At 41.5% G+C, this 23,259-nt stretch overlaps 1 protein-coding gene and 1 long non-coding RNA gene across 3 annotated transcripts in view; one reads left to right on the top strand and one right to left on the bottom strand.

The window, feature by feature from the left end:
• The first annotated feature begins 1,648 nt into the window (after positions 1–1,648).
• Positions 1,649–5,644, top strand: LOC133483620 (uncharacterized). Its single transcript, XR_009790164.1, has 2 exons — positions 1,649–1,845; positions 3,063–5,644. It is a non-coding gene; the product is annotated as an uncharacterized LOC133483620 (long non-coding RNA).
• Positions 5,645–8,048: 2,404 nt separating this feature from the next.
• nlgn4xa (neuroligin 4 X-linked a) overlaps positions 8,049–23,259 on the bottom strand; it is a 90,868-nt gene continuing 75,657 nt past the window's right edge. For both annotated transcript variants that reach the window (XM_061785045.1, XM_061785054.1), the window contains 3 exons: positions 18,026–18,211; positions 15,132–15,921; positions 8,049–12,223 (listed from right to left, as the gene is read on the bottom strand). In XM_061785045.1, coding sequence (XP_061641029.1) covers positions 11,335–12,223; positions 15,132–15,921; positions 18,026–18,211 — 1,865 coding nt within the window. In that variant the 3' untranslated portion in view covers positions 8,049–11,334. The remainder of the gene's footprint in view (positions 12,224–15,131; positions 15,922–18,025; positions 18,212–23,259) is intronic.

Raw genomic sequence — 23,259 nt, 5'->3', positions numbered from 1 at the left:
TGGCCTACAGACACACTAGCATAAGACTACCATAGGAGTTGAGTTGAGAATCACAGCAGAACAATAGTGAGACAGTCTAGATATTTGAACACAAGTAACATTACAACAGTTATTTGTAGATTGGGTGGGGAGAGAAACAGAAACCCGGTGAGGACATGCAATAACTAACCAAGAGAAGAAGAGAGGACAGAAAAGGGCAGGATAGGATGTGGGGAAAACGAGCAAGCCAGTGCTACTGTCGAGTGGTGCGGTGGGATTCATTTTTAGTGTCTAAACCTGTGAGTTGATATGTTAGTATAACCTGTGTTGTTATTAGTGGTCCCAGCACAAGTAATTAAAGTCTACAGTGATTCTATCGAACCTATTAGTGAATGAACACCATATCACATGCATGTTAGTCAACCTGTGAACAGACTTGTTGAGCAGACACATTGAGGAAGGATGAGCCGCCCCCGCCCCACCCCCCTCCCTCAAGGGGGGGTCAGTGAGCCCGTCCAGCAGGGGACCCAACCAGGAGGACGCCACCGACCACCCAGGACCCAGGGAGGTCCCGAGCCCGACCGAAGCGCCCCGAGCAGTCCCGAGGGTAGGGGCAAGGGCGCTGGACCATGTTTTTTGGGGGTCGTTATCCTCTTGGATGACCTGCAGCTCAGGCAAAGCTTTCTGACACTTGGCAGCACATTTTACTCCAGGATGCATTGAGCATCTGATTTCATTGCACCCAACAGAGATTCCTTTTTCAGATTTAGAAAAGCAGCTCCAGAACATAAAATAACCTGTTCTCTGTTTGCCTTTAAGTAAAGTGTCCTTTTCTGATGAGATGAAATTTCAGCTTTTTGAGCTAAGTCATATTAGCTCTATGTTTACAGACACAACATGTAGCCCACGATGAAAAGTACACTGTACCGACTGTGAAATATAAAGGAAGTACAATTATGTTCTGCGGCTGCCCCTCGTGTCTTCACCAATTAGCTCCTCATTTCTACTTGCATGGTGTCCAGCTTCACATTGATGTGTCATGAGTCTTTATGTTGTTTCCAGCTTTTTGTTCAGTCTTGGCCAGGTAGTAGTTGATTGTGTTTTTCCCCCTCTCCCACACACTTTTGCATTTTGCTTTTGTGTTTCCGTTAGTTGTTGTAAAGCTACTATCTTCTCCTTAAATCACTTGGAACGCTGTGAAGACAAACATTGCTGCATCATTTGGAATGAAAATTGCACAATGCAACAAATGGTGGCAGCACACAGCATCACTCATTTACCCTCACTGCGGGAATTAATTCTGTTAGAAGAAGTGTATACCAGGCGGGATCATTGTTTGTCTCAATGAACAAAAAGTCACTTTGCTTTCTTTTTCTGTGGTGCTGACAGATGAGATAATAGTCAGAAAACAGTATTTTCCTGAAATGTGTGGGATAAATACTCATGGAGCTCCCGAACGAAACAAAACTATGGAATGCACAGAAAGCACAGCAAGTTCTTACTGCCATGAGTACATTACCATTGGCTTCTTTATACTCGCGCTGACGTCACTGCGGCTGTCCCGCGCGTAGTTTGCGTTTATACTCGAGCGCAACCCACGCGCGCAGTTTTGAAAATGTACTGCAGTTCCCCTCCAAGTCGGGGGTGTCGCTATGGCTGATATTGGCTAGTACACCACAGGGTGGTTTCCTCTGCATTTTGTGGGCCATTTCTGATAGCCGTTTTTCCTTTCCTTTCCGTAACAAGGAACAAAGCAACAACAATGGCGACCATGGAACAGTGTCTGCTAGAACAAATGGACCTAGATGACCAGATGATACGTTTAATTATGCTGCAAAATCGATCGAGAAGGCGGCGGCGTAGATGGTATGTAGAACCAAGGGGCACGCTGAGTATGCCATCATACCATGTGAGTAAAACGGACCAATCACGAGAGATGAGCGCAGCAACAATTTTTGCCGTGTGCGCGTCAAGCTACGAAGACGGGCCGCGCGGGCCAATTCGTCGGTCACGTGATGCAATGCGGGCGTTGTCGGCCGCACGAGCGCGGCAGTATAAAGAGGCCTTAAGTCCCATCAAAATTAACCAAATGTGTGCTACTTTATACTATTAGAAGAAGACGAAAAATCATCTTTTTGTTTTATCGAGAAAGGCGTCTACACAAAATTTTTCCGCTGGATTTAACCTATCACAGTCGTGAACACAGCAAACACACTGTTAGTGGCAGACTCTCGAGCAGGGCGCTAATTAAGTGCAGTACGGGGTATCAGTGTCTTGCTCAAGGACACAACAGTCATGGGTCCGTGGGCTATTGGGGATGGATGGTCCGCTGCCGCATCCTCTCAAGCTCTGTCCACACTTGATGAAAAACAGTACAAATAAATAGTGACTGGGAGTCAACCAGTCAATATAATGAATGTGTTTCTTTTCAGGTATGCCCACAGCTACATGAGTCATAATCAGAATGAGAATAATCTTTATTGGCCAAGTATGTTAAAACACAGGGAATTTGTCTCTGGTAGTTGGAGCCCCCTTAGAACTAAAGAAAACAAGCCACGACAACAATATATATATTTAGGACATACAAATAAAAGTAGAGTATTTCAGCAATATAGTTTATCCAGTGGTGCAGTAATACTAATTAACAACAGTTTAACATATGTACAACGCTGAATACTCTAGTGATGGCAGTACAGAGATATGCAAAGTCGACAAGGCGTCACTATGAAATTGTAAGTCAACTGTTTAAGAGGTTAATGGCAAGTGGTAAGACGCTATTGGAGTATGTGCTAGTTTTAGTGTGCATTGTTTAATAGTGCCTACCAGAGACAAGGAGCGGGAAAAGGCTTCGTGGTATGTTGGGAGAGTCGGCGTCTCAATCTCGCTACAGGGTAGGCCAGCCGAAGAGGCGCGGTTTATGTTTACTCCCGTACTTTGCAAACGGAAGTGGAGCAGGAAAAGGACGACTCCGATTGGCTGTTTTCACGCATTAATCGCTCAGACCTATGAACAAATTGTTTTTGTTTTAAATCTATACAGCTGTATCCCGGAATGGGTTATTTTTTTTTCCTTTTATGTTGCAGTACCAAACCAGACTCTGATGGATGAACCCAGAACTGATTCAATGACTCTTGTATAGAACTTTCGCAACACAGGCTGTGATTCGTCAGCAACTGGAGGAAGTACATACTCAGCTGGGCTTTTTCAGGATGGGGTTGATGTTGGTCTCCCACTTCAGGTCCTGAGAGACTGTAATTCCCAGGAATTTGAAGGTCCCGACGTTTGACTCAGGGCAATTGGACAGCGTGAGGGGTAGCTGTGAAATCCACAATCATCCCTATGGTCTTGAGCGTGTCCAGATCCAGGTTGTGCCGCACCAGAGCACCAGCTGCTACACTTCCTGTGCGATATGTGATATTGTTTCAAACTGTAACCGATTGTGACTTGAGCGTATTGCATTATGTAGATATGTATTAAATAAAGTATTTGCCATCCAGGCGGACGGCAATCGTTTTGCAGGTCTACCTAACAACTCCGGACAACGTCTGTCACGACACTCCTAAGCTGTTAGCCATCTTCTGTAGCCTGGTTAACCTTCCAGATGCAGTTTGTTGTGGATTTTTTAGAATTTTTTGAAATATTCAAACCCAGAACCTTTGATCCCGAGGCACACACGCTAACCAAATGCTCTACTGTCCTGTCAAGAAGACTACTACATCACGTTATTCAATTCAGGAAATCCAATGCCATCCAACTTGGAATTTGTGTTACTTTTACGATTGATCTTTTTACTTTTAATTAATATTTAATTTAATAGACTAACACTACACCATTGAGTGTTCGGACTGGATTGAGGGGTGTTTTTCTTGAAGCCAAGATTAAAACACTGGGTCTACTGTTATTGTGAAGGGAATTAAGACCAAATAATACCAAAGAGTACCATGTGAAAGGAAGAAGACCATGATTAGATTTCAAGGTATGAGGCAGAGGCCTTTACATTAGGAGAGCGAAACTCAATTTGTTGCCTCACGCGTCTGGCAAATGAAAATGCTGCTTGCTGCCCTCCTGCGAGCCAGCCAACATTCATCAACTTGCATCATTTTTTCATTTGGCGATGCTGCAGCAGCAAGACGAAATAACATCTGGCAGTGACCCACTAGTCAGTGCTATAATGGCCACCATGTTCGCATATGTGGACTGCAGCTTGTGGAGCAACATGGCTGATACTGAATATTTGTTCCCTCTTTTGTTAGTCTTCTGGGGAAAAGAGCTTTAGTCCAAATTTAAAGTGTCACATCCGTCCACTCATCGGAGAGACAAACTACTTTGCTGCACCAAAAGCTAACGCTAATGTCGAAACTGGGTCAGAGCTAATAAATAATTAAAATCGACCAAGCGACGGCTCATAACTTGAAAAAGTCAAAGGTTGGGGCACTAGTATTTTGTAATCATTTTTGATGTACAGCTGGAAAATACAAAAAAACTAAAACATACATAATTTTGAAAATACAGCTGGAAAGGGTTTTAGGGGACAGACAGAGGGACTGAGTGGACAAGGGGAATAGGGGTGCGAACCACAGCAGAACAATAGTTAAACAGTTTAGATATTGGAGCACAAGTAACGTGTCAACAGTCAAATTGTGTTCTTATTTGTGGATGGGGCGGTGACACCCGGTGAGGACGTGCAATAACTAACCAAGCGAACAAGATGAGAGAGGACAGAAAAGGGCAGGACAGGACAGGACCTGGGAAATGAGCAAGACAGTGCTCTTGAAGAGTAAATTGAACCTGTAAATTGATATGTTAATATAACCTGTGTTGTTATTAGTGGTCCTAGCACAAGCAATTAAAGGGTATAGCGTGTCTATGGAATTTATTAGGGAATGAACGCCATATCACATGCATGTTAGTCAGCTGGTGTATGGGGTTGCTGAGCCGGCACATTGAGCCGCACGCAAAGTTGAGACAATCAGAATTCCAGTCACGCAACCCACGACACCCCCATTTTGTGGCCACCCCTGTAATTTTCTGACCACCTGCTGGCCACGCCCCAGAAAAAGCCCTGGCTCCACCACTGCTCAGTCAGACAAAAAAACTTGCGGGACCGGTAAATCTTGCTTTAGTTGTTCTGATTGCGTGGGACTGTCTTCATCTCCATTGGTATTAATGGCCACTAATTTATCAAATAATACCAATTTGCCAATTTATCTAATTTCCCTCACATGATTAATAAAGTGTCGGTCGGTCGGTCGGTCGGTCGGTCGGTCGGTCGGTCGGAGAAGTGCATGGAGAAAAGCTTCTCCATGTCGGTGTGTATAGATAGATAGATAGATAGATAGATTAGATCGATCTATCTATCTATCTATCTATCTATCTATCTATCTATCTATCTATCTATCTATCTATCCATCTATCCATCTATCCATCTATCCATCCACACCGACCGACATGGTGAAGCACTTCTGTCCAGGCAATAATGTGCAATATGGTGATGATTTTACTTTAATTTCATACTGTTCATACTATTCTTCCAGTTCAAGAAGGCTACTGGTTTAACCGGGCTCGCTATTCCTGTTGGCGATTGTTGTTGACAACTATGCTTGCTTTTGTTTGTCTAAATTCTACCTTTGATTGGCTTACAATAAAATCTTCATTACCTCTGCAATATTTTTGCAGTTATGTTGTGATTAACCCTTCAACTATTTTGCATTCAAAATATGAATACTACCAGCACTGAAAATTGAGGCGATCCTTAAGTCCAGTGTCCGGTATAGAAATAATAAGCAACTATAAACTACTGTTCTATTTCTGGAAGAGATTATGATGTGAAATTCGGAGTGGGTGAACTGGCAAAAAGAAAAAAGAAAAAAAAAAAATGTTTTCTGCTGTTGTAGAAGACGGTTGTCTTGTTGCGTCCCTGTGGAGGAAAAGGCGGCCGGGGTTTTATTACGTTGACCTCGTGTGTTTAGTAAACCCGATGTCAGACGAGAATATTCACAGGGAATCACAGCAATGGCTTCTTGATGATGAAATGCTGCATTACATGAGTGATTCTAGTCTACAGTTTAACTATATGGAAGCGACAGTACTTGACGCTACGTTGGCTACGTAGCTTCTGAATGTGACTTAGCTGTCTAATAATTCTGTCTAATCATTCATAAAATGCCGTACATTGTAGTGAAGTCCGTTTAATGTGAATTTGTCACCATAGTCTTGCGGTAGACTAGCGATGTGCGAGCTCGTTATAACAAGACGAAGAAAACAACAATTCAAAACATGGCTAATTATTCATGTTGATAAAAACATAGCTGTCATTATGAATATCAATAACTATGCTTACTTACATTTTTGTACTTCCTTGTCAGTTCTGCCATCTTGTAAACAAGCTCGTTGCCTGTCAACGGAGGGTGAGTCCCAAACCCCTCGCTTTCAAGTGAGCTCCCAGATCTCACTTGGTTTCAAGGGCTATACAGCCCTTCATTTTAGCCCTCATCCATCCATCTATTTTCTGTTCCGCTTATCCTCACTAGGGTCACGGGCGTGCTGGAGCCTATCCCAGCTACCTACGGGCGAGGCGGGGTACACCCTGAACTGGTCGCCAGCCGATCACAGTCATTTTAGCCCTTCCCCTAAGAATTGGGATGCTCCTTCGTTCTCGTGGGATAATGAAGACACCTTGGATTGTACACATTATCATTCTCCAGTTATGACGTTACATACCCTATAATGTTAACATTCTTGCTACTTTCAAATGTGCATCATCTTTAATAACAATACAGATTGACCAGATTAGCGAATAACCATTTTACATACCTCCTGAATAACGATGACACGATTGATTGTTGCTTGGAAGTCTGGTAACCTCACTGCTAGCAGTGGCTAACTGCTAAGACTACATGTGATGGCAGCAGTGAGTGACAGGCTGTAATGACCGTAATTCCATTTTTTTGCTTTTCACATAATCACTTGGTTAGTACTTCTTCAAATGAAAAAACACATTGTTGCTCATTGTTGAGGACGCTGACATAGCTTGCTAGTTAATAGCGTTGCTCCATGTCGCTTCAGAGATGCCGCCACACAACCATTGGGTACTTGCCGCCTCCGTCGCCAGGGCAAGAACGGGCCACCGCTGATGCAGCAGGCTTCGTGGTATGTTGGGAGAGTCGGCGTCTCAATCTCGCTACAGGGTAGGCCAGCCGAAGAGGCGCGGTTTATGTTTACTCCCGTACTTTGCAAACGGAAGTGGAGCAGGAAAAGGACGACTCCGATTGGCTGTTTTCACGCATTAATCGCTCAGACCTATGAACAAATTTTTTTGTTTTAAATCTATACAGCTGTATCCCGGAATGGGTTATTTAAAACCGTAGTCATTATGGCAAAACCGGAGTATTTGGCAGGTATGTTATTCCCATTACTCCTCATAAATCAAGGTACCACTGTACATGAAGCAAACCCATCTTAATATTATGCCTACACCATTTACTATTAAATCTAAGACTGAATGTTTTGTATAATGTCTTTATATTGAATCCTGCTTTAAAATTGCCCATTCAGTTAATACAGGTTTTATGATGCCTGTTTTGGGGGTTAAGTGAAGCGAAGAAGGGGGGGGGGGGGGGGGGGGTGCTTGAATGACAGGTCTGGGACTATGGTTGAGTGATGGAGCTCTGTTTTTAGCTTAATGAACACGAGCACAAAGTGCTGCTCCAGCTTCCAACCTCCAGCCAAACAACTCAATTAAAATGGTTTCTGTTTGCTTGGGCACAATTAAAAGCGATTCATAAAAGGGTTCTAATAACAACCCGTCTCATCATCTTATCATTTTGTGTCAAAGCATTTTGTTCATGAACATTTCTCCTATGTCAGTGTATTGCTTTGAATAAATAAATAAATATGACTTGTGTCTTTGGTGTCCTCATCAGAGTCACTCAGTCATCATGAAAATGCATCAGAATAAGGAAAACTGTGTGATCGTAGGCAGTAAGTGCCCAAACATTTGCACGCATACCAGTACAATGATGAATCTTAAAAGGTTTTTTCTTCGTTTTACTCAATTTTTGTCACTGGATGTACAGGATTTTGGCATGTCCCTCACACTGCTTTGCTAACTACAGTGGGTGTAAAAAGTGGTTCAACGATAATATTTTTTTTTTTAAATAAGAGTTTATAGTTTACAGTCCACAGCAAGTTATTTGAAAAAACAAGTCATTTTGATCATGTATATTCTATTTTCATGATCATATTGAATATTTTGCATATGTCCCTTTGAGAAACCCTGTGATAGCTTCAATGACATCATCACCAGCATTCAGTCTTTCTCAATGGTGGCTGAAAAAAAGGCTAGTTACAGAATAAACCATGTTGCTAAGTGCAGTGTTGGGGAAACTTTAATTTTCAATGTGAACTATTTAAAAGTTTAGTTCACCGTTCCAAACATGAACGAGTTCAATTCATAGTTTGTAATTCAAAATCCTGAACGAAATTTACTGTTCCAAAAATGAACTAGTTAATAGGTCTTTTTCTCTCTCAATATGTTGCTGTCAGGCTACCCACCAAATATAGGCATTTAATTGCCTCATTGTTCCCACCCATTAAATCCACAATAGGTGCTAACTGCAGCTTTCAGCTTACAATCTCAAAAACATAAAACTTGCTGCTTGAATAGTCTTTTTTTTCAATGAGGAATTCAAACAAAAACAGGACTTTTGTCCTTAATGTTGAAACAAAAACACCCAAGACAGTAAGACAGGAAGGATGGTGAAAGGACATGGATAACTTGGCAATCCTTGCAGCTCTGGCTGACTTTCAACAAATATTTTATCTCATCTATTGTTATGTGACAAAACAAAATCAATTCCATATTATCACGGTGTGATAGCAGTGTTTTAACTAAATCATTCTGATACAAATAATAATTTTCCTTGTAATCCATTTTTACAATGATGTAATTCATCACAAAACAACCAAATAACATATTCACTCCCATTTACGCAGTGTCACTGAACGCACCTCGCACACACTGGCTGCTGTGATGTGCCTGCCGAATGTAAACATGAATGGCGGTTGCTAAATACAACATATAAAGGCTCGTATATAGTGTGTTGAGACGGGTTTTGTCCTGGAAGTCCCTAACAAAACCTGGCACTCTTGGATGAAAATGGAACTTTCGTTCGAAAAGCGTTCTTTGATGCCAGCATGAGCGCATTCTCAATAACGTTCATCAGGCAGAAATAAACTAAGTTCAGGTCACGTTTTCCTAAAATATGAACTAGTTCATGAACTTTTGTTGATTGAACTCGTTCAGGTACAACACTGGCTAAGTGAAGGTCCACCATGTGGTAATTAAATGATAACATTAGCCAAAAATGTCCACCCTGTGAGCAAGCTCACATATTTTGCTGTTTGCAGTTACTGTAATGTATTTTTAAAAAAATAACCTGTGGGAGCTTGACCCATGCATTTATAACAGAATACTGTAACATCTACCTATTACAATGAATATAAAGTTCATTCGAAAATGAAAACTTTATTTGGGGTGAAATGGGTAAGTCTCAAATGCACCTTATAGTGATATTACCTCAACTATCTAATACATAGATATAAATGAGGAGACAACCACCATTATGGTAATGCAATCACTCATATTAAGGGTTGAAGGTTACGGTAAAGGAGGGTGTGTGGTCAAATTAAATTGTGTGATTAATCTGAGTTAATACATGTTGACTGTGATAATTGTTTTTGTGATTAATCGGGAGTTAAATTGTTAACTTTGACAGCCCTAGTTCCAAACATAAATTGGAGCCATTTATTTCTCCACCCGTCTTGAGTTCGGCTAGTGATGCAAAGCTTTGCACATGACGCAGCTGTATTTTCCTGAGATGAGTGAGCATGGACCAACCATGAAGTGGCCAGGTACTTGAATAATTAGTCCATTTCTACGTCACAAACAGACGGAAATATGATCGGGTCGTTTGCAAGACTTGCCGTTTATCGTCTTTTGCATTCAATTGCTGCTTTAATTTGTGGGGAAATGTGACTCCTTTCAAGTATAAACCCAATCAAATTCATTTGAACCTTTGATGTTTTGCCCTCTCTCCTTATAGAAAATACTTTATTTTATTAAAAACATTGCAGAAAAACTTTATACATGTGTCCAGCCAGAAATAGTATCTCTATCATCACTTAAGGCAAAATAGCAAACAAATACTGTATAAGAAACCAACAATTTTGAAATGTCCTTATCTTCACTTTTTTTTCCCTAAATAGATTTAGCAGATGTAGTGTCTTCCTGTTTGTAGCATAACAGATACAAAACAAAATGAACATTGAGTTATTCCGCTTTCATTTCATAATAAATAAGACTATTGACATTCATTCACTTGCTTTTTAACCCAAAATATATCACAAGCCAGACACAATACTTTACATATTGATAACATATGAGTAGAATTTGAACTATGTAACAACATTTATTCTTTTACAACTAATATTGATACTGCCTTAATGAATGTAATTATATATTTCAGGCCACATTGTTGGTGCAAGCAGAAATAAACAATATAAATACAATAAAAAATCCCCGCCCTCAAAAAAAAAAAAAAAGAAGCAAAACCACCTGACAGCAGACCACATTACTCTTTGTTAGAAGTCTGTAAATAAAAAAAAAAAAAATCCTTGCAAACATCCTGAATTGACAACAAAGGATCCCGCAAAACGACATAATATTTACATCATGGCCTGGAGGCCCAAAATGCACAACTCTTGAAGGCTGAAATTGTTTTGGCTGTGCAAGTGAAAAAAAAAAGATTGAATCATGGGGAACAGGATGTGCTCTGTTCATATATACAGTATTTACACCTCAACAGAAAGCTCAGAACAAAACAATCAAATTAAAAACAGCAATAGGAGAATTCTCAAAGTATTTTACTGTCTTTTTTTTATTGTCTCAGAGTTCTCTTTTGAAGTCAATAATATTCTGTTACCCAGTAAGGAGTCTGAAACATTTATAATCAATAAAAATGAGATTCCAGAGGATGTCTTTGTATATCAGTTGTCGCAATGCATTAAATTGCTTTTTTATAAGATGAACAGCAACTCAGTCATTCACTGTCTTCGCTTTTCTGTTGATAAAACTCCATGAAGCTTTGCTCCATATTACTACACTGACATTCACAATTCATATTTTCTTTGTTTAAAAAGATATCATTTTTTACTATGTATGCTTTGTCAAGAAGGCAGCGTAGCAAAATAATGTCTCTGTGAAATTTAGGAGTCTGTGCTTCACATAGACCATCACTACCATTTGCCTTTGTCAAATCAGTTCCCCCCCTCTGTGGGAATCCGATCCCAACAGAGCTATACCCGTGTGGTGGAGTGGCCATGGGGCAGGTTGGTACTGTTTTGGCTGCCTCCAAAAGTATTGAAGTTGTGCAGGGGCTGCATGCCAGCCATTGAGTTTGGGATCATGGTGATGGTGCTCGGTGTCATCAGCGGTATGTCGTCGGGTGAGCGGCGCAACGTGAGGGTGTAGTCGGGTGGGCAGGTGAGGCGCAGTGTGTCATGGACTTGCATGGACTCGCGCTGTTGCTCGTGTTCCAGCTGCTGCTGCTTCATCTGCAGCGTCATCAACTCCTCGCTCTGCATGTTGGCCACGTCGTTGGCAGTAGAGGGCACGTTGACCGGCGTCGAATTGCGCTGCGGGGTGGGGACGTGGCGGGTTGAATCGGCACGTCGCTTGTCTTTTTTGTAGTATAGCGCAGCGAAGGCCAGGATGTTTAAGAACAGCAGGGAGGCGCCCACAGCAATGGTGACGCTCAGCTCGGTGGAGTAGTCCCGCTTGGTCTCGATCAACACGGTCGACTCGTCAATGAGGTCGTCGCTTTTGCGCTGATCCGTGGTGTGCTTGGTGTTGCTGGATGGCACCCCTGGATGGCGAGTGGTAGAGGGCCAATTGTTTTTGCCAGGAAAGCGCTTGGTGTAAGGGTACGGTGTGGTGTCTTGCGGCGGTATTTTGGTTGTGGTTGACACGTACTGGAAGAATTCATTGATGTTGTGGAGATGCGGCACCAGCTCCAGCCAGAAGGCGACCTTGGTGGCACGGTAGTGGTCTCGGACCCGAGGTTTGAGACCAATGTGAAGGTAGAGCTGGTCTTTGGGATTATACTTTGTCCAGGCTACCTCCTCAAACCTGTTGGGCTTTGTGTGAATGAACTTCGTATCCTGTGGAACTGGTTGATTTGGGTCACTGAAACACAAAACAAAAAACAGAGGGACGATATTTAAAAAAAAATATCCAGAGCTATGATTTACACTTACTACTGTGCTATTACAAATCGATAGTGGTAAAAAAAAAAAGGTGCAGTATTGTGTAAGCAAAAAAGGGCACAAGATACAGAAGCAAAATTAATCAATATGTATGCTACTGTTCCAAATTATTAGATTAATGCTCTGTTTTTGGCTAAAATATAAATGTGATTTACATTTTTCAATCATCCACAGTTAGTATTATTATTTCTCCCACAAATTGTTTAAAATACAGCGTTATCAATGATTCTGCAAATAGGCAGTAAAGAACTGAAAATGTCGCCTTTTTTCATTACAGTACATTTACATAACTAAACAATACTATTAGAACCAAAATGTTAATGGCATAATCAGGTACTCAATCTCACCTAACAACTTTCTCATCCATTAAAAGTACATGAATTCCACAGATAGGTTATGCCTGTATCTCATAGGACGCAAGAAAAGGGATGAAAGAAAGAGTTGTTGTTTGTGGAGTTAGCTGCCATCTTTCTGCTGGACTACTGGTTCTCAATAGCGTTGAGGTAAGGAGATGATGATGGCCACACCATGAGTTTGACTTAGTTTTACTTCGGCAACTATAGCTTGATTGGTAGCATGAGATGGTGTGTTTTTATCAAAGAGTAATCTTTTACTGTGGAAGGTATGGTTCTTCTTTTAAAGCAATGCCAGGAAATGCGAAGTCAGTTAGAAATGCCACACATTTTAAAGAGGTCGTTTTGACCTTTACTCTGCAACCTCCTTGCTGACATTGCAACCTTGTCTGGACATGGTGGCATTCCAGCTACTATCGAGAACTCCTTCCATCTACAATCCAAAGTAGCACAGAATTTATTGGTGAATAAATATGAATCTTTATGTATGTGTTCTGAGCCCACTGTAGACATTTCTCCTTGTGAGATCATTTAGGGGTGGCTGAAAGCTTTCTGAATCACGGAAGAAACTTAATATAACAGGTATTTATTGGAATAAACTCATTTTCTCTCTGAGTCATACACAAACAATTTAATAGGCTGATATTTTCCTTGAAATATCCTGTGTTTTCCTTCCTTTCGCAGTGGATTGGACAATTCAGCAGAAAGAACCTTCTTCCCCATTATGCATAAAAGTTGTGTTTTGCTAATGTGGACCAAACCTCCTTCAGTCAATTTCCGTTAATTAGGCTCACCTGGGGAATTACTGATCAAAACGGTTTGAGATTTATATATGCGCTAGCTAAAAGAGAGACGAAACAACGTATGCAAATCCCCCAGAAAAACTAAAACTTTAATGCTCATTTAACTTAAATCCTATACACATAATAGTTTGTAGCGCAGTTCATAAATTGTGGGTTCCAGTCAATGAGAATATGTTGGTCTCTTTGATCCCGGAATTGCTATATTTGGATTACGTCAAGCCACCAGACAATTTGATTCGTTTCCTGAAAATCCGCAGGTCACTCTGAGAAACAGTAATATTAGTGTGCCAGCTCTCATTCATTGAGGATTGTTAGTTGTGCAGTGTTCAAGGTCGAATGAGGAGCCCTGGACAGCTCTCGACCAAATCAATCTAGACTATCTGAGGTCTGAAATTTGGTTGGCCATGACAGTAACCTTAGTATTCTGAGTCCACAGACAGCTGTACCGTCTTGTTATGCTTGATTTGCTACAGAATTACATCCTCTAAAGAAGAGGACTAACACCATCTACCGTAATCAACTTTCCAGAATGCGTCACTAATATTATAGCATAAATAATCTGAGGTTGCAAACCAGCAACAACAAGCCATTACGTCATCCAAATGCCATCCATCCATCCATTTTCTGAGCCGCTTCTCCTCACTCGGGTCGCGGGCGTGCTGGAGCCTATCCCAGCTGTCATCGGGCAGGAGGCGGGGTACACCCTGAACTGGTTGCCAGCCAATCGCAGGGCACATAGAAACTAACAACCATTCGCACTTACAGTCATGCCTACGGGCAATTCAGAGTCTCCAATTCATGCATGTTTTTGGGATGTGGGAGGAAACCGGAGTGCCCGGAGAAAACCCACGCAGGCACGGGGAGAACATGCAAACTCCACACAGGCGGGGGACGGGGATTGAACCCCGCACCTCAGAACTGTGAGGCTGACGCTCTAACCAGTCGGTCACCGTGCCGCCGTCATCCAAATGATTTGTTGTATTTTAGGCCCAAACTGCCACTACTGTTGCTTTAAGATTAGAGTGAAGGGTTCCATATTACAATGTCTGCTTTCTGAACGGTGACTACATTAGGGATCATACACAGCATGCTAGCATGTGGTGGGATTCTACACAACGCCTGTCATCGCAGCCCTAACATATGCTCCGACAATATGCCACTCCTCTGCAGATGAATTAGCAAACATTAACACAGTGCTAAAGGCCTTCTCTTCCCTGCTCATTGAACTGTGAACTTTTCTCACGTAAGGTTCCATTAAGCTTTCAAGTAAGTATGTAATAACACTGACATGACTATCATTGGTGTTATATAATAGATCTGTTCTCTAAAATCGAAAAATATCTTAATTTGATGTTGTATTATATTTGTCATCTAAATTATTGAATCTACTGGGTTTTTTTTTTTAATGAAAAATCCAGTATTAGACATATTTGGTTGCTATTTTGTGATGTTGTGTGAGACCGGTGGATCAAAATCTAAGTTGGTGTCAATTTATCTTTTCAAGAAAATCTGTAAAAACAACAACAACATAGCCTAGTAGAACCTGTATAACAAAGACAAACATTTTTATATAAGTGTAAAGACAGGTTAGTTTTCTTATCGTGTCTTATGAGACAAATGTGTATATGTGGCAAATCCTGTCAAATTAAATTTGGTTGAAAATAATATTTACCCTGTTTTGGCAAAGTTTGTCCAGTAGGTCATGACGACAGCACTCAGCATCACGTCATTCTTGGAGAAATTGCAGTTGAAGATATCCGTCGGGCCAATCATTGGGATCCCGAATACATAGGGTACTTCGTCACCGTGGGCTGAGTCGGCCCAACTGGGCTTCATGTCGCTCTGACAGTGGTGGTAAAAAGCATAAAAGTAGGTAGGGGAGCCATACTGGGCATGGAGATCAGCTGTAGCCACAGCTGGCGCCACCCACTGGTGGTCTGTGAACAGCGCTACCAGGGTCTTGCGGCGGTTCTCTGGATTCTCCTTGTCTGCCCAGTCGGTGTACATGAATTTGATTGTCTCGCGTAGAGTGTCCTTGCCTTCGGGGTAGCCATAAAGATGATCCACAAAGTCAGACACAGCAAAGTCAAAATCATTGGCGGAGACACCATCCTCACTGTCCACAATCCCGTCGACGAACTTGAATCCCTCGCCTTGATTGACGCCCAACATAATGTCGTAGTTGAGAAACTCGCCTTGTTCCATGAGGATTTGAGGATCGTCAGGTATTACGTCGCCGTCGATCACAGGACCGAAGGCAATGTGGTACTTGGCCGGCGTCACATACTGCTCAATCAACTCCTTGTAGTTCTTGTTCTGCAGGCACTCCACCAGGTGTATGGTGTCCAGCATGTTGCAGCCCACCTTCTCGGCCAGGGCTCGTGTGTACTTGGCGGGCTGGTAGTTGACTGCCCAACTAGAAAGTGCTGTGCCGCTCTGTATGATAGCTTTCTGGAACATATCTGAAAGTGGCATCAAGAATTAGTGCAACTCATGTACACATCAAAGTACAATAACATGTCATGTTTCAACACAGAATAGTGATGTCAGAGCTCTCTACTCTCCTAGGTGAGCTATGAAAAGACGCTTCGAGTTGGATTTGGATTGTTGGCTTTGTAACGATTTCCGCTAAAGTGTGATGTTTCCGGGGTAGGGTCAGGGTTACACAAGGGTTTTGGTTTGGGATTTATGATAATAAGGGGTTTTTGTACAACCAAACTGAGTCACAACAAGTTAACTGAGGGATTAAATACAGTAGATAAGATAGACATGGATTTATAAAAAATACAGTTGGAGAATTTCAATAAATTCATTCATTCCTCCTAGATGATAATATATCTCATGCGGCATGAAAGATTTACACTTAAAATGAAAGCTAATTTTCAGATATTGACATTTTACAACAAAAATCTAAATACTTTAAATGTTATCTAAATAAAACTGACCTGAGCACACATAAAATCTCATACTATATAATCCAGTGTATGTGCTGTGTTGAATGCAATCATGAGATGAATAAATGCATCTACATTAAGCCAATTAGAAATCCTAAAATATTGGCCCATGCCTCTATGATGAAATTGATTGCAGCCTCAGTATTTGTATATTTATTTTTGCAGTATTTATACCCATGCACACAAGTTAAGATGATGACTCAACGAAGCCTACTTCAAAAGGAGGTTTTGGCCTCACATTAGACATTCCCTGTTCCCCCCCCCCCCCACCCACACCCACACACACAGACACACACCCCCACCCTCCCCTTACCGCCCGCCCTCAGGCCTTTTTAGTAACATCCAAGCTTTTGCTGTTGCCACTGTTAATTAAGATGTCGGGTATCAGCCATATTTGGTTCCCCCTTGAGTATGAGGCCCTATCAAACCCAATCATTTAGAATCAGTCAAACGCAAAATGGGAATAATTAAAAGGAAAGATGACTGTGAGGGTACATTTAAGGAAACTGGTGCATATACAGGACCGTGAATACTTCCTTTTGGGTCAAATCAGTCACCATTTTATACATATGGTGTCATGATAACCCCTAAACTACGGTTCCCTCCTGAAGTGAATGCACAGGTACAGTTTTAGGCATCCAGCAAGGTTTAGCATCCTTTCATTCCACCTAAAACTGCAGTCTTTGTTGTTTGAGCTTCACTTACTGATTCCAAATTTTAGTAACAGACTGAGTAAAAGCAAGTTAAGTAAATTACTAACTTTCAGTAACTCTGGGTTTAACCAAAATCTCATGCCTCCAAACTGGCAGAAAAGAAAGCGGTTTGAATGATGACCATTGGAGCACCCTCCGGATGTAGCGTAAGCACGACACGAAGTTGAGCAAAAAACAGGGTTTATTCTTGATCTTGACAACCCATGAGAGCGAGTCACAAACACAAACATAAAGCAAACACATGTCGCCCTTATGAAACAATAAAAGAAACATTTTGAAAGACAAAGGAGTAAAACAAAAGTTACACAAACCTTGTGGGTTCACAGCCACAAGGGGCTAAAATATAGTCTTCTTTGTGTACGTTTGTCCCTTCCTTTCTTCTTTGTTGTCAATAATTATGAATTCTTTGGCGTTATCGTAGTTTGTGTATACTGTATTTAATGCTGCGTAGGCCTAACAAACTGGTCAGCTGAGTGCGTGCCAGCTGTCGAATGCTCCGGTCATTTCGATGGCATCAGGTGGAACCCTTCGAGTTAACAAGTAGTTCCTACTAATCATCCCCCAACCCCCCACCCCCCAGATGCCATAGGAGCAAAGGGAATGACAAACAAGTAAATGGAGAACATAATGACAGAATATAACAACCATAGAGGACCCTTTGAAATAATGATGCTGTCATAACTTCCCTCCAGGTGGTCAGAGCTTTTCCTTTCATTTCCTTCAACAAGAGGGGAAAAATGAGAAGACCTGTTTATAGCGGCTTGCAGCTTTAATGTATTGTGATGAGTTTATTTGAACCACAAAACATCCTAAAATAAGGCCAGACGTGACAAAATGATGAAACATGTTCATATGGTCTGTCAAATCTCGTCAAAGTGGATGTGAGGGCAAAGTTGTACCTTCTGAGTAATGCGAGAGAGTCAGCAGGCTGACACACGAGGCCCCGGCACCGGAGCCGAAAATGGTCACTCGTTTCGGGTCTCCTTTGAAGGTCTGGATGTTTTCCTTGATCCACCTGAGAGCCTGAATTTGATCAAGCAGGCCGTAGTTGCCCTTGGCTGCCTGGTCTCCTGTGCTCAGGAACCCTGCAGTGATGAATAAAAGCAGGAGATAAGCAGGCGCCAGTTTTACAACTGGCAGTTTTGTATGAATTTGTGAAGCGGATAGTTCTACTTTATGGCTGAATGGCAGGTCAGAGTAAATCACAGGGTTAGGTATCTCATCTAAATTTCAATTTGCCAATAGTCCAAGCAAAAGCATTATTGTAGTTTGTTTATTTGTTTGCTGAGTTTTTTTTTAGGGTGTACTTCACCCCTCATCTACGATGGGATTGGCTCAGGCTTTAAGCAACTGTGGATATGAATATGCAGCAGTAGGCTTAATCACTGGCCATGTTAACAAAGATTTTGAATACGAAACCAATGAAGGTAACACTTGGCTATATAACTTGTGTATAAGTCACTCACTACAAATCTGGTTGTCTGGCTGCATGCTCACCGACAAACTTTCAGAACTGAAACCAACTTGCCCAAAAAGATTGCCTGGAGATAACTGTTGGCCCCTCCTTGCCAGGCCCGCAGGCTTGGCTGGCAATGCCTGGCAACAAAAGTCTTTGCCCGTGAGCCTACCAAAATTACAGTGTCAATAAAAATGAAACGGCCACCGGGTTGGAGAGAAAGATGAAATAAGGCAGAAGAGAGGAAGCCTGTGGCTCAATGATAGAGAGCAGCTTCAGGTTTGTCAAAGCAAGTTTCAGGGATGATAGCAAATGGGCTGGTCGGAATTACATATCCTCTGGCAGCCTTCTACAGCCCGCGCGCGGGGCGACCACCAATCCTGGCCGTGCTCTTGTTTGCCATCTCGACTCATTTGAACATCATGCTGTTTGTGTAAATTCTGTTCTTTACTTTCTCAACTTCCTCTTTCACCTCTTTGCAAATGGTTCAGACAAGCCCACAAGGCACTTCTGGCAATGTATAAGGATTCATTTCAAAACCAAAAATAGACTGTATAAGAGCTGCTATAGTTTGTGGCAAATGAAGCATAGCAGGAGTCCAGTGAGGAGTTCGACAGGTTCACTCTTCAGTCCTTCGCAAACATCATTACAAATCATTACTTTTAGCTTGTTTGTCTAAATTATTTTCACACTGTTGTTAAAACAACATACATTGAAGTAAATAAAGTCGGCACATGTAGTGGGCCAAAATCATGTGGTTAACCTCTCACCAGTGCAACACTTGTAATTATTATATTATTAATTAAATTAGCACTCTGCAGTTGCTGGGATAGGGACTGAATTTAATGAGGACAAACATTTCAGAAAATGAAACGACAGGTGATTGTACACTGTCCATCCATCCATTTTCTGAGCCGCTTCTCCTCACTAGGGTCGCGGGCGTGCCGGAGCCTATCCCAGCTATCATCGGGCAGGAGGCGGGTTACACCCTAACCTGACAGTGACCTGACAGGTGACCTGACACATATACAATTTTAGATTTGTTAAAAATCTTTGTATTTGATATGAATTTAAGTGACATTCCGTTTTTAATCCATAGGGTTTAACATGACATTGGTCCACCCTCTGCAATTATAACATCTTAAATTCTTCTGGGAAGGTTTTCCACAAGGTTTAGGAGTATGTTTATGGGAATTTATGACCATTTTTACAGATACACATTTGTGAGGTTACACACTGATGTTGGAAGAGAAGGGCTGGCTCTCAGTCTCCACTCTAATTCATCCAAAAGTATTCTGTGGGGTTGAGGTCAGGATTGTTCATTCACATCAAACTCTCTTATCCGTGTCTTTACGAACCTTGGTTTGTGCACTGATGCACAGTCACGTTGGAACAGGAAGGGGCCAACTCCAGACTGTTCCCAAAAAGTAGAAAAAGTCCAAAATATTAGCCCCTGAGCTCCATCCATCCATCCATTTTCTACCGCTTATCTGGGTCGGGTCTCGGGGGCAGTAGCTTTAGCAGGGACGCCCAGATGCCCCTGAGCTCCAATGAAAGGAACTCTGAATGCTTCAGCATACCAAGAGATTGTGGACAGTCAAACAGTTTAGGGATTACTGCCTTCCTATTCCATCATATCTGTGTACAAAGCAACGTCCATAAAGACATGGATGAGAAAATTTGGTATGGATGAACATGACACGCCTGCACAGTCCTGCACTCAACCCAATAGAACACCGTTGGGTTATATTTCGAGTGGACAGTGAGCTAAGCCTTCTCGTCCAACATCAGTGTGTGACCTCACAAATATGCTTTTGGGAAAATGGGCATAAACCCATTCCTAAACCTTGTTGAAAGCCTTCCCACAAGAGTTGAAGCTGTTCCAGCTGCAAAGGGGAGACCAACATCATATTAAACCATATGGATTTAGTATGGGATATCCCTTAAAATCATATGTCAGTCAAGGTAGGTGAGCAAATACTTTTGGCAATATAGTGTATAAGTGAATACAAAAGTTGTAAAAGTTCATGAAATTAGAATAATATAAATCTATAAATGAAAATTTATCTAAAAGATAAAAAGTTTGCTTTAAGAAATATGAATGTCCCGAGCATGCCTCAGGCCCCCTGGAAGGCAATCCCACAGACATGGGCCAGAATAACAGAAAACTGCCTTTTGTTGTTATTCTAGGAACAATAAGGAACTCATATCGTAAAAGCATGTGTGGTAAATAAGCAACCAAATTAACAATCTTTAAAAAAAGCATCTGAAAATTGAGGCACACAGGTAGCCAATAGGGGTTGGATAGACAAGTCTACTGGTTGATAAATTGACTTTACTACTCCGCATTGACATTTAGAACTTGAAGATGATTAATTGCTAACCACTTGTTTTTGGCATCTTGTCTTCCAATGGGCAATTTCCCGAGGACTTTTGACTTGCCCATCTGCTACTGTCATCAGACTATTAATGCTATGTGGAGCAGACGCAGTCTTCATATGTCTGTGCAATTCTGAGAGTCAAATTCAACTTGCTGTGAATAAGCATAGTAGTTAGCCTCGGGTCGCTAGCTTCAGTTAGCCGTTAGTCTTGAAAGATTCATGCAAGCAGACCCACGAGACTGGTGGCGAGATACGCAGGTAGCAGCGCGAAGTGAAGCTATATCTTTCGTGCCAAGATTCGCGGACAACAACTGTGCTAAGACCAACTTTATTCATCATACATCACAACACTTATGTCGCTCTATGACACTGACAGTGTTGTCACACTTGTTGCAGCATGATCGGCCATACTTAGACAATCGTGTGGAAATGAGACCGGTTGCACGGTCACATCCATCCATTCTCTTTACCGCTTATCGTCACTAGGTTTGCAGGTGCCGTAGCGCCTATCCCAGCTGACTTTGGGCAGGAGGCAGGTTACACCCTGAACTGGTTGCCAGCCATTCGCAGGGCAAAAATCGACAAACAATCATTCACACTCACAATCACACCTACAGACAATTTAGTCTTCAATTAACCTACCATGCATGTTTTTGGAACATGGAAGGAAACCGGAGTACCTGTAGAAAACTAAAGAAGGCACGGGAAGAACATGCAAACTCCACACAGGAAGGCCAGAGCCTGGATTTGAACCCACAACCTCCGACTGTGAGGCGACTGTGCTAACCAGTCACCACAGTGAAATTGAATTGAATTGCCTGGCAACGATGTTGCGTCTTACAACAGCTATGCTATGGGAAGAGCCCATCTCGAAGAACCGTGCACAGGGCTCCCACTGATTACACAAGTATGTCCATTCAACATAATAGCGAGTTGTCTTTTTAATAATTTGTTTTTATTTGTTTCTATTCCGGTCCGTCAAAGTACCGTATATTTTTACGTGAAACCAATCCGTGGCGCAAAAAAGGTTGGGGATCGCCGTACTGGGCTGAAAAAATATCAATGACGTCATCGTCAATCAACTTTGACCCTACTTTTTTAACTTCAGCGTTGAGTACAAAAGATTCCACCACCCCAGTCAGCATCCCGGCTAGAACTAGACACACAGCAGTCCATTAAACTATTGACAGAAATCACTTTCATGTGAAAATGGAAATAGAATAGGAAGAACATAACAATCTGTGCTTTGTCCATCCTCCATTAACAGAACCAATTTCAAGCCAATTCCTTTTTTTTGCAGTGTATATTAAGAATTTTAGAGAATAGCGTTCAGCCTGTTCTGTGTACAGAAAAAAATAATGTTGCAACACAGCTCTAGGAAACGAGATTCAGAGCAAGAGACTTGGCTCAATTCATAATGCAAAATTCCAGCCCATTTTGTGGCTGAGGTTATTTATTCTCCCCAACTACCAGAGCTTCCCTATGACACTAATGAGATGTAAATAACATTGGCGATATGAGAGCTTTGCTTATGATGTGACACCAATGATGGAAAATCATTGTTAGTATATTCTCTAACCCAGACAAAAAATTAATGTCATTTGCACTCCATTTCTCAATAGTAATGAACAAAAAACATCAATTATCTGACAAAACTTTCTCCCTCCTCAGTACAAAATGTGATACTGAGCAGTGTACGTTTTATCTATCTGTCTGTCCCTCCATCCGTGACAGTGCGGAACAAATGTTCTGAGTCCACGTGAGCCAGAGGCCTTGATTTATTTTTTTGTTTTTCCCTGGATCAACCCCCAAAGCCCCCAAACAACAACACCTGAAAATAGCATATTCATTTTAGCATCATCCATACAGAGGCCTTCATCCATCACACTTTTCAAGAGAGAGACATTGCACTCTGACAACATGACGGTTATACTAGTTAATTATGCTCTGTGTCCAGAAGATAATTACCCCCATAGCTGAAAGTTGAAATGTTAATTAACAAAGGGAACGACAGGGAAGGGAAGTATGAGATGTGCTGAGCAAAGCCAGCTCAGCTCCAACAGTCACCTAGCATCTATGCCAGTGAGGAGCCAAATTTACTTTTAGAATTTGGAAGTGTTGATACCTGCAAGAGACCTCAGGACATGTCTTTATATATATAATACACACACATATATATATATATATATATATATATATATATATATATATATATATATATATATATATATATATATATATATATATATATATATATATATATATATATATATTTATACTGAAAGCCACACTTTGG

The sequence above is a fragment of the Phyllopteryx taeniolatus genome, chromosome 1, assembly GCF_024500385.1.
Source record: "Phyllopteryx taeniolatus isolate TA_2022b chromosome 1, UOR_Ptae_1.2, whole genome shotgun sequence".
Taxonomy (NCBI): Eukaryota; Metazoa; Chordata; class Actinopteri; order Syngnathiformes; family Syngnathidae; genus Phyllopteryx; species Phyllopteryx taeniolatus.
This window is presented reverse-complemented; position numbering and strand designations above follow the sequence as displayed.